The sequence below is a fragment of the Schistocerca nitens genome, chromosome 5 (genome assembly GCF_023898315.1).
Source record: "Schistocerca nitens isolate TAMUIC-IGC-003100 chromosome 5, iqSchNite1.1, whole genome shotgun sequence".
Taxonomy (NCBI): Eukaryota; Metazoa; Arthropoda; class Insecta; order Orthoptera; family Acrididae; genus Schistocerca; species Schistocerca nitens.
The window spans coordinates 497,977,374-497,990,022 of record NC_064618.1 but is presented as its reverse complement, the minus strand read 5'-3'; the positions used below and the strand labels follow the sequence as shown (position 1 = coordinate 497,990,022).

The 12,649-nt window shown below is 46.1% G+C and overlaps 1 protein-coding gene across 1 annotated transcript in view; it reads left to right on the top strand.

Moving 5' to 3' along the window:
* Positions 1–12,649, top strand: part of LOC126259379 (inhibitory POU protein-like) — a 496,830-nt gene that overhangs the window by 458,452 nt on the left and 25,729 nt on the right. Inside the window, exon 4 of the mRNA XM_049956129.1 lies at positions 4,838–5,017. Within this exon, the coding sequence (XP_049812086.1) occupies positions 4,838–5,017 (180 nt within the window). The remainder of the gene's footprint in view (positions 1–4,837; positions 5,018–12,649) is intronic.

Below are 12,649 nucleotides of genomic sequence, written 5' to 3'. Positions count from 1 at the left end.
GGATAATTGTAGTAGATTGCAAATGATCTCAGTATAAGAGAAATGGCGACTATTAACTATAGAGAAATGGTATCAAAGGATGAAAATAAAGTCCACTCACAGAGCGAATCATGTATAGCTCGTAACAGACATCGTGAAGGTAGACAACATGAAACTAACAACAAGCGAACTGAGAATACAACGCAGGCTTCCGTTGCGTGTCTTACAACTTACATCAAAGGCAAAAGATCACGAAATAATATTCATTTTTGTCATCAACAGAACTTAACTTCCTCAGTAGATATAATTATTCCAAAAAGAAGAGGTTTGATTACAACGCTATTATTTTCGATTAACGATCTCAATACCGAACAGAGCCAGGAATAAGCGTTTCATGATTTTTTAATGTTTCCGGTTTCAGGCTGAATACACTGACTTACTGTTTTCTACTCGGCCTTTCGAGATCCTTTTTGTGTGACAGACGACCCTAAAGAGGTTATTTAGAAACACTTGTACACGACATACATCTGCGGAGAAATTTTTTTCGTTTTATGAACTTTGCTCTAAAGTTTAGTGTCTTATCCGCGATTGTGAATTTTGTCTCTGTTCTACTTCCTTGCAAGTATTTGACTAGCTTATATAGAGTTTTCAAATAAAGAATACAAACTATTGTCACAATAATTATCTGTATACAAGATGTATGTAAAATTTTTGCTGTGTAGCCGATTGTAACATTCCGGTTGAAAGTCGGCTAATACGAGAATATCCTGGTGTCTGTGTAATACAAATACACTTTTCCTTTTTGTGGTTTCCGAACTTAAATTTGATTTTGGAGCTTGGAGGAAACGTGTACGAATGTGTACAAGCGTATACGCTGCAAACAAAGCGATATGACGTAGTGGTTAAAACGCGGGAAGTATAATGCGGTGGCTGAAATCCACGATTTCTCTGCTCCGTTTGGGATCTTTCTCAATTCCTGTCTTGTGCTATTTGTTCAATGGCTTCGTTATTGAAGGAAAGTTAAACTTCAATCTTCCTTCCATACTTTGTAGTGTTCCAAATGATAAATCCATTGCTTCGTTTAGTAAGTCAAGAGAAGCAAGCGTAGCTGAGAAGAGAAGAATGAGGCACAAGTGTTCATACCCAGAAGAGAATGTCGAGCTTACTCTACAGTGTTTCCGCCAACGCCGGATCACATCTCGTCTTCACCTAAGTTTGAAACTTGGTGTTCCCACTCGACTTCCCACGATTTTATCCAGTCCACATTCGGGTAGCACTCATACAAAATTCATCTACACCGCGAAACCACAGCGAGTAATAGGACGAAGCCACGAGCTCCTATATAATATACTAAGGGGGACAGATGCCAATGTAACTTCTTATATTTCAGTCGGATTCTCCTGTGAACGGATGCAGTAGTCGCCACAGTTGTCGCATTTGGAGTAACCAAACAACGTGTCCGGAATTTTCCGTTATTCATCCTAAATGCGCTTGTAGTGGGCGCTTAATTGTAAGAATAATAGGTTTTTAATTTCAGGGAAAACCTGCACATGCTCCAGCTGTTCATGTACTCACAAATAAAAGTACTTTACAGCTAAATTGTTTTCCAACCGAACTGTCTGCTAACTCATTCGATTTGTGTAGTTAACTCCGTAACAACAGATCTCACATTGTACATTTTTGTGGAACCACGTATAGGTCGGTGACTGCTGGATGTAACTTAATGAAAGCGATTAGATTTCGATATATACATTTAACGTGGCGTATAATTGGGCAACTGCAGAGGTTTGGAATATATTTGCGTTTATTGACATTCGCACAACGACGCCACCGATTGTGATGTTGCCAACACGTACTGCACCAACGAGGATGGGATCGCATGTTCTTCGTGGGCGAGAGCAGATCCAGTCTGAGTCGTGGTTCTGGACGTGCCCTCATATGGCTACAGCTGGGAACGCAAAACGCACACAGGAACATTGTCAAACGTGGCAACTTTGGTGGTCCAGGTGTTCTGGCGTGTAGAGGCATAATGTTGCATGGGCGTCCTGACCCCCAAGTCTGCGAGCACAGTACAGTTACCGATCAACTTATTGTGACAATATGCTCCTTCCTCAACTGCGTCTCTACAGAGGTGAATTTAGCCATGATGTCATCTTAGGGATGACAGTGCACCACCGCATCGAGCACCACAGGTGGAGAAGTTCTTGGAATGCGAGGATATTCGGCGAATGAACTGGCCTGCCTACTCCCCAGCTTAAATCGGCCAACGATCACGTGTGGGATATGTTGGAGAGATGAATTCCAATATGTCCACAAGCGTCAAAGACCACCCACAGTTAACAGTGACGCTGGTGGTGGAACGGAGCGACCTACCGCAAAAGCCCCTTACCCATCTGCTGGCCAGCATGAGAGGACGTTGGAGAGCAAGCATTGCCGTCCGTGGTGATCACACATCCCTTTAAGAATCACGTCCCGCTCTTTGCACTGTCTAGGGGACCATCATAAATCAGAGTAATTTCAGTGTAATTACTGTGTTTTAGTAAAAGAGCCATTTCTGTTCGTCTCTTTACGTATTTCTTTCATTTACCTTATCTACCATACCGTTGTTGTTCTTTGTATGTATCGTCCAAGTTTTATCGAGCTATGTTACTTGGCATAGACACATCATGCGGAAGCTACTTTCGTCCTTAAGTTTTGGACACCAGTGTGTAAATATACAGCCGGCCGGTGTGGCCGAGCGGTTCTAGGCGCTTCAGTCTGGAACCGCGAGACTGCTACGGTTGCAGGTTTAAGTAGTTCTAAGTTCTAGGGGACTTATGACCTCAGATGTTGAGTGCCATGGTGCTCAGAGCCATTTGAACCATTTGTAAATATACAGGCGTCCCAAATTAAAGCAACAAACGGAAATTTTTCAAGGTTGCTTTTATTTTCCCACAAAAGACTATAAACAGGCGATAATAAAGTGGAAATAATGTAAAGAATACAGAACATAAACAACTGCAACATTCATAACGGTAGACGTTTTTTTCCAACTTAACGGATTTGCACGCACATTCTGCCAACTGGTTAATGTGCTCTGTATGGGGTGTGGCCACCTCTGGCACCAATACACTCCTGACAACGACGGAGTGTACTGTAAATTATGTAATCACTCTCATGTTGTCGGAATAAGGCCCATTCATCCTGCAGAGCTGCTTGCAAGTCTTGGAGAGTGGCTGCCGGATGCTGACGTGATGCACCGCGTCTCCCTAGTGCATACCAGACATGCTCCAGGTAGTCAAATCGGAAGAGGGAACAGGCTACGCCACGAGTGCAATATTTTCCGTTTCCAAGAAAACATCAACCAACTATGCTCTACGAGATCGAGCACTATCGTCAATCTGTTAGAAGTGTGGGCTCACAGAACTCGCAACATCCACGCACAAGGTCCCAAGATCAGGTCACGAAACCTGACAGCAGTTAAACCTTGCCGATTCACCCATACAATTTCATGAAGAGGTGTTCGAGTGGTCAGCTTAATCCCTGCCCATGCCGTTGGAGTTCCTCCTCGATATCGGGCTCTTTCCACAATGTTTGGGTACCGAAATCGTATACCATCCAGATGTGAAACCAAGGAGAATCACTCTCCAGACCAAATCTGGACTCACCTGTGAAAAGAACATTGGCCCACTCTTCGACCGTCCTGGTGGCATGTTGACGACTCCACTCTAGACGTTCCCTTCTGTGAAGACGTGCAGAGGTACATATACGGAAAGACCACTCTGCCAAAGCCTCCTGTACACTGATTCGATACATCACGTCCAGTGGATGCTGCGAGGTCAGAAGTCAGTTGCCGTGCAATACTAAAGCGGTGCCGTCGAGCCCTTAATGCCAAATAACGGTCCTCTCTTTCTGATGTCACACGTGTTCAGCTATGCCCTGGTACTCGGGACAGAGTTTCGGTCCATCAGGCCACCTAAGTTTGTGACTGTCCTGCTTCTTCGTATGGCTCTCCACCACAGAGAGTCTGTTAGGCGTCTTCTATACATCTACATCTACATCTACATCCATAGTCCGCAAGCCACCTGACGGTGTGTGGCGGAGGGTACCTTGAGTACCTCTATCGGTTCTCCCTTCTATTCCAGTCTTGTATTGTTCGTGGAAAGAAAGATTGTCGGTATGCCTCTGTGTGGGCTCTGTGATTTTATCCTCATGGTCTCTTCGCGAGATATACGTAGGAGTGGGCAATATACTGCTTGACTCCTCGGTGAAGGTATGTTCTCGATGCTTTAACAAAAGCCCATACCGAGCTACTGAGCGTCTCTCTTGCAGAGTCTTCCACTGGAGTTTATCTATCATCTCCGTAATGCTTTCGCGATTACTAAATGATACTGTAACAAAGCGCGTTGTCTCTATTGGATCTTCTCTATCTCTTCTATCAACCCTGTCTAGCACGGATCCCACACCGGACTACGTGGACAATCACAGGCAATTGGTGGCAGTAGGTACAGGTGTGTACTGCCACGAAAAGTGATCTTTGACAACACTCGTCCCCATGCCTCTGTGCCATACCGCTCCATCTATGACTGTGTACATAGTGATTGTGGATGTGAGACTAGCCGGCGAACACACATTTGGTAGGTGCCCTGACGTCATCGTCGACGGGGTTGTTCGTTAACCTCAACGCCATCTTCCGCGCAGAACACGGTCATACGGACATCTGTTGACAGTTTCTATGATTATGTCGTGAACTAGACACAGGACGGGAAAATAGCGGGTTGTTGCTTTAATTTTGGATACCAGTGTATGCAGGTCTGTGTTGCTAACAAGTGAGTGATGACATGTGAGCTGACGGTGTGCGCGTGTTTCGGTGTTGCAGGGCGACCTGTTCAGCGGGCTGAACGACGGCCTGCTGAGCCGCGCGGAGGCGCTGGCGGCGGTGGACATGGGCAAGCACCAGGCGAGCGCCACGCCGGGGCTGCCGCAGCTCAAGCACGACGTCATGTACCACCACGGCATGCCCGCGCCGCACCCCGCGCCCGGAGCCCGGCCGCACCAGGTAGCCCAGACCACACTCCCGGCGTCACCCCACCACAGGCCAAGTTGCCACCCTGACATCGTCTCGAAGCATTAACAACACAGAACTCATTGCAAATCCAATTAACCTTCAAATAACCACCCACCCTTCCCAATTTTCAACGTAATACAAAGGGCGTTCCATGTTGATTTACACTTTATTTTGTCCCGGCATTAACGGTGTGCCATTTGAGATATCATAACAGTTGGCGGTACGTAGTGCGTTGGTCTGACCGTAGGTGGCAGGACACTCACTAGAAGTGTAATCGCTGCACAGTAAAACCCATGTCACCAACTGTCATAACGTGAGCGGACAACACGGAGTGTGATCATCGAGGAGGGCCCTGGACGACGTGGTTTCTGTGGAAGGAGTGTGTAAATTGTGGATAGCAGGTGATTGGTGGCAGTATGTACATATGTGAACTGCCACGAAAAGTTGTCTTCCAACATGACAACACTCGTCCCCATGCCTCTGTCCTAACAGCCCGCGGAAGACCCAACGGCACCGATCGATCGCCGTGACATCCTAAGCCGATATGCCTCACTGGTTGCGGTTATGGAGGGGCATATGATCAACACACCCTTTTCGTAGCCAGAGCCGCTACTTCTCAATCAAGTACCTCCTCAAGCGGCCTCACAAGGGTTGAGGGCAGCCCGCTTACCAGAATCGCTCGGCAGACCCGGACGATCACCTATCCAAGTGCTATCCAAGCCCAAGGGCACTTACCTTCGGTGATCTGACGTCACCCAGTGTTACAGCTGCGGCAAGTCCGTTGGCACTCGTCCCCATACGAGTCGGCAAAATGCAGTTGCCACCGCTGAAATAGTATTCGAGGTACTGTCACGCCATCCGTATTCTCCTGACTTGGCCTCTTCTCATCACCACGAATTCGGGGCTATGAAGAAACCTCTGCGCGGACATCACTTCGCAGACTTCCAGGAACTGCGAGCAGCTGTCCGGTAGTGCGTGCTACAGACTCCAGAGGGGTTCGAGGAGGTTCTACATAAAAGAGCTAAGTCAGGAGAATACGGTGGGTGTGACAATAGCTGGAACCACATTTCAGTGATGGTAGCCATGGTGTTTCTACTCGTATGGGGACGAGAATTCTGTTTCAAGAGCACTTTTCGTAATTCTGCGCTCTCTCCACACACCGACACTAATAGGCTCCGAATACCCACACTGTTCACACCCTCCTTCCACAGAAACCACGGTGTGCAGCGTCTTTCTTGACCATCACACTCCATATTGCCAGCTCACGCTAAGACAGCAGTCTGGAAAATGGGCTGTACTGTGCAGGGATTACACTTCTAGTGAGTATCCTACAGCCTTTGGTTAGACCAAAGCGCTACATAGCTGCAACTGCAACGAAGAGTCAAATGGTGCACCTTGAACTATGGGAAACAATAATGTGTAAAGCAATATGGTGCGTCCCTTGTACTTGTAGCTAATCCGACAATATTCTTTACTGCTCTCTTCTTTTTCTTTTGTTTTATTTGGCCTTCAGTATTTAGAATGCTAAAAGGTAATTAACTGTCATACAGCACAAAACACATATTAGTGACATAATATGAGAACATACAAATACATTGATTCATTGGTCATCTTGTGAATGTTGCAGTTCTTCCTATTTCGTGCTTGCTAAGAAAATTGGAAAGGAATTCCACCTTATGCATCATGACACCTCTCCAGTTTTGTTTCCATTCAGAAGTGTTTCAGCACTTCTTGCGCTATCTTCAGTGGGTTTATTTGTTTATTTTTCTTCTATAAAGCGTTATTAACACGGTACATAGTGGGTCTCGGTCGGAAATTAATAGTAAACAGAAAAACAAAATAACGTTTTGCTGGTTACAGATGACAAGCTGCAGATTGCGTAGTAGACTTAGACGTAGAGCTACTAACATAAACATCCGTTAACTTCATGTGAGGTATGTAAACAAAGGCATACATCCACTTTATTTCCAAACATACTACAAAACTAAGAAATTTAGAAATATAGTAGATAAATAACATAGAATGCTTCAACACAGTGATACATGCCTCGGTTGTGTAAACAATGTAAATTATTTGACAATAATCGCTCATTTTACACATGTAAATATTTTTACCAAAAATTTCTTTAAAGATAACATGTAACAACAATTTTGCAGAAGAAAAATACACAAATAAACCTATTGAAGATAGCACAAAAAATTCTGGAACGGGTCTGAGTAAAAACAAAATTACACAAGTCTTGCACAAGGCAGAATTCCTCTTTAAATTGATTGAGTGATTGACATATAGGTAAAATGCTGAATAACAGGTTTCCTTAATTTAAAGGGAAAGAGAGAGAAACAACACAACAATTTTAACGACTAACAATGCTTTTACACCACAAATATAAATGAAAAGTGAAAATGTCAAACATTCTAAGTGCCATATCACACATTTGTCTGGAGAATCAAAAAAGCAAAGTAGAACTTATTTTCATACCACAGAAATATGTTGTTAACCATGTCACTGAAAACTGTAATGAGCAAATTAGAAGCTAAATAATCTATTAAAAACGTTCTAAGTACCATACCCTGGAACTGACTGATTCTAAGTGCCAATAAGAATGTTTTTCTTCCAGGTGCCATCAATACCGAGGCACTGCGTTTTATTTGCGATAGCACAAGTTCAGAAATACAACAGTAATATTTTAATTAGTAGGACTTAAGTCAACAAAAACATTTTCTCATAACTTTTAAATCTTTTACTCGAGATTAACAAAATGAAATTCAGGACAACATCTCTCAACTTTGGCTTCTGTTTCTTACAACTCCCTGACCTATTGACGGAGAAATGACAACATCCTCAATAGTTTCCTCTCTTTTGCAACGCATAAACGTCGCTGGTCTTTCAGATGAAGTACCGTATGTTCATACAGCAGCCAAGGTTTTTTCTCCTTTGAATACATAGATTTTATTTTTTTGTTCTTCTGTTTCAGAGTACCAATTTTAATAGCTATTTGGTCCATGCCTTTTTGGGTTCAGCGCCACACTCGTAACCTACTATTAGCTCTTACTGACTGAAATTGGGACTCGTCTGACCAGGGCACAGTTTTCCAATAGTCTAAAGCCCAACGTCGGGTGGCCTAGACAATGTATGTAAAGTGGTACAAGATGTTTGAAATTCTGACAAAAAATAGGAGTAGCTTACACGGAAAGGCAAGTAATATGCAATATGAACATGAACCAAAATGGAAGAATAACATTCGAAAAGGAAGAACGATGTGCTCGGATTAAATAGGATGGAAGACAGGGATGCACTCCTTCGCCCATATTGTTCAATCTACATATCGAAGAAACAATAACGGAACTAAAAGGAAGGTTAAAAAGAGGTCTTCAATTCAGGTTGAAAGGATATCAATGATAAGATTCACTGATGACATTTCTATCCTGAATCAAAGTGAAGAAGAATTACATCAGCTGTTGAATGGGACGATCAGACTAATGAGTAACAGAATATGGACTGAGAGTAAATCTAAGAAAGACGATAGTACGAGTAATAAGAAGTAGCAGAAATAAGAACACAGAGGTATTCAGGACAACACCTCTCAACTTTGACTTCTGTTTTCTCTTTTGAATACATTGATTTTTTTTGTTCTTCTGCTTCAGAGTACCAATTTTAATAGCTATTTGGTCCATGCCTTTTTGGGTTCAGCGCCACACTCGTAACCTACTGTTAGCTCTTACTGACTGGAATTGGGAGCTGTTGTCTCGTTCGGCAGCTGCTCACGCTAACCACGAGACCACGGCGCTCCTGTACTCACATTATCCTTGATGTTGCCTATGTTGCCCATGGACTACTCAGTTTGTATGTTTTGCTTATTTTTTCATAGTTCCACACAACTTCTTCCTGTTTTCTCGATTGATCTGTGTTCAGTTTTTCAAGGCCTATCCACTGTGCCAAATTATAACTAAATCTGAGGGGGATGGGATGGGGAGGTACCCTTGTTAGGTCGCTTTGGTACTTGCTTTGGCCCGCATGTCCCGCGTGTTGGACACTCCTGTACTAATGGATGCTGCAGAGGGTAAAAACCGCAGAGGAGGACAGAGACTGGAATACATCCTCGTATAATTGATGACGATAGGGTGCAAGAGCATGCTACTGTGAGGTAAAGAGGTTGACACAGAAGAGGAGAGGAATTCACGACGGGACACGTTAAACCAAAAAGAAGTAAAAAAAAAAGGAAGGCTCAAATTCTGCTCTGATGTGAACTGCCGCGAGAGACAGGGAATTAATTCGTAGGAGAGAGTCGTGTAGCAGAATCCAATCAGATAATGGACGGTCGGATATCGATGGGGCCGTGCGGCGGGCGAGACACTCGGCCAGTGTGGCGTGTAGTTAGGCGCTCGATGAGACGCTGCCGGTCATTTACGAGTGCGGACCGCAGCGGGGATGACGGACAAACAGCTCATTCCGGCGGCGGCGGGCGGCGCGCGCGGCTGCGACACGAGCAGCAAGTGTCCGGCGGCGGGGGCAGCCCGGGGGACGCGCGAGGCCGGACCGGACCGCATGATTCAGCGCCGCGCCGGCGCTCCCAGCGGCCGCATAGCTCATCGTTAGCGCGCCGCCCCCGGCCGGCGCCGCGGCACAATTTAGTGCGCCTAAATGGGAACCGAGGACGGCCCGCCACGGCGCCGCGCCGCGTTACGCTTCATTTGTCGCCCGGCTGACAAGCGGCCGGCCCGCCTAAATAAATCCGCTCCGCTCTGCCCTGCTGCGCCGCGCTCCACACTGCGGGTTGCCTCTCAAACGCCACGTCGGCCCGACCGCGCGCCGCCAGCAGTCTCTCTTAACGGCAAAAAAGTTACGTCCACAACGGCTTCGGTCAGAGGCCGGCGCACGGGCTGATTTACGGCGAGTGGCTGAAATAATGTTGAGATCCGCAGTGTCGGGGGAAACTTTTGAGCGTGGGCACGTTCGCATAGGCACGACCCTTCGCAGGTCCTATAAGCGACGGGGCAGAAAGAGTAACGTTTCTGGACGTTAATATCGTCGAAAGTACCAGTGGTCACGGTCATGATTATGATATGTAGACCCCTAGGCCGAGCCCATGCTGCATTCTCTACCACTTAAGGTTTTGTTGCAACTGCTGTGTTCACCAAATCCTTAAGGCACCAAACATACACCACTGGCCACTGCTACACCACGAAGATGACATGCTACAGACGCGAAATTTAACCGACAAGAAGAAGATGCTGTGATATGCAAATGATTAATTTTTCAGAGCATTCACAGAAGGTTGGCGCCGATGGCGACACCTACAACGTGCTGACATGGGGAAAGTTTCCAAACTATTTCTCATACACAAAAAGCACTTCACCGGCGTTGCCTGGTGAAACGTTGTTGTGATGCCTCGTGTAAGGAGGAGAAATGCGTACCTTCACGTTTCCGACTTTGATAAAGGTCGGATTGTAGGCTATCGCGATTGCGGTTTTCGTATCGCGACATTGCTGCTCGCGTTGGTCGAGATCCCATGACTGTTAGCAGAATATGGAATCGGTGGCTTCAGGAGGGTAACACGGAACGCCGTGTTGGATCCCAACAGCCTCGTATCACTAGCAGTCGAGATGACAGGCATCTTATCCGCATGGCTGTAAGGGATCGTGCAGCCACGTCTCGATCCCTGAGTCAACAGATGGGGACGTTTGCAAGACAACAACCATCTGCACGAAAAGTTCCACGACGTTTGCAACAGCACGGACTATCAGCTGGGAGACCATCGCTGCGGTTACCCTTGACGCTGCATCACAGACAGGAGCGCCTGCGATGGTGTACCCAACGACGAACCTGGTTGCTCGAATAGCAAAGCGTTTTTTTTTTTTCCGGATGAATCCAGGTTCTGTTTACAGCATCATGATCGTCACATCCGTGTTTGGCGATATCGCGGTGAACGCACATTGGAAGCGTGTATTCGTCATCGCCGTACTGGCGTATCACCCTGCGTGATGGTTTGGGGTGCCATTGGTTACACGTGTCGGTAACCTCTTGTTCGCATTGACGGCACTTTGAACAGTGGACGTTACAGTTTACGACCCGTGGCTCTACCCTTCATTCGATCCCTGCGAAACCCTACATTTCAGCAGGATAATGTACGACCGCATGTTGCAGGTCCTGTACGGGCCTTTCTGGATACAGAAAATGTTCAACTGCTCCCATGGCCAGCACATTCTCCAGATCTCTCACCAACTGAAAACGTCTGGTCAATGGTGGGCGAGCAACCGGCTCGTCACAATACGCCAGTCACTACTCTTGATGATCTGTGGTATCGTGTTGAAGCTGCATGGTCAGCTGTACCTGTACTCGCCATCCAAGCTCTGTTTGACTCAATGCCCAGGCGATTCAAGGCCGTTATTACGGCCAGAGGTGGTTGTTCTGGGGTCCGATTTCTCAGGATCTATGCACCCAAATTGCATGAAAATGTAATCACATGTCAGTTGTAATATAGTATATGTGTCCAATGAATACCCGTTTATCATCTGGATTTCTTCTTGGTGTAGCAATTTTAATGGCCAGGAGTGTAGATCCCTAGGCTGAACCCATGCTGCATTCTCTACCACGAAAGGTTTTGTTACAACTGCTGTGTTCACCAAATGCTTTAGGCACCAAACATATAAATAAGGCTGGGAAAGAACACACTACCTCCGAAAGTACGAAGGGGGTTCAATAAGGAATACAACACATTTATTATCTGAAACCAAATTGGATTTCTCCTCAATTCCAATACACAAAATTATTTCCCACTCTTTTCTCTACAAAACCCTATTTTTCAACACAATCTCCGTTAAATGCGACGGCCTTACGCCATCTTACTGGGAGGGTCGACACGCCACCATGGTATCACTCCACCTGTCGACGTGGCAGCCAAGACGTTCCTGCATCAGTAACCTCCCCATCGCCCACGTACTGCTTCCCGTGGAGCGCATCCTTCATTGGGTCAAGCAGATCGAACTCGTAAGGTGCGGGATCCAGTCTGTAGGATGGATAAGAAAGAAGCGTCAGTGAAGTTTTGTGAGCTTCTCTCGAATGGGCAGACGTGTGTGAAGCCTTGTGATGTCGTGGAGAAAGAGAAGATCGTTTGCATTTTTGTGGCGACGAACACGATGAACCTTCAGTTTCCTGATGGTAGCACAATACACTTTACACTTGACTGAGGCATCATGAGGTAGGAAATGAAATAGAATAACCTCTTCAGAGCCCCCAAAAGACCCTCGCCGCGAGTTTACGTGATGACGATGTGGCTGTGAACTTTTTCTTCGGAGATAGGTGGTATGCCGCCACTACATGTATTGCCGTTCTGTGTCCGGTTCAAAGTGATGGATGAATTTTTGATCACCTATCATAATGTTCAACATATATTGTCTCTACCAGCGTCTTAACGCGGAAGCAATTCTGCGCAGATGGTCCTTTGCTCTTTATGTTCTTCTGTTAGGTAACTATGAAACCCATTGGAAACACATCTTTCAGTAACCTTTGTGCTCGCCCGTCTAGCTGCGCGGTCTAACGCTCTGCTTCCCGAGCGGGAAGGCGTGCCGGTCCCAGGCACGAATCCGCCCGGCGGATTAGTGTCGAGGTCCGGTGTGCCGGCCA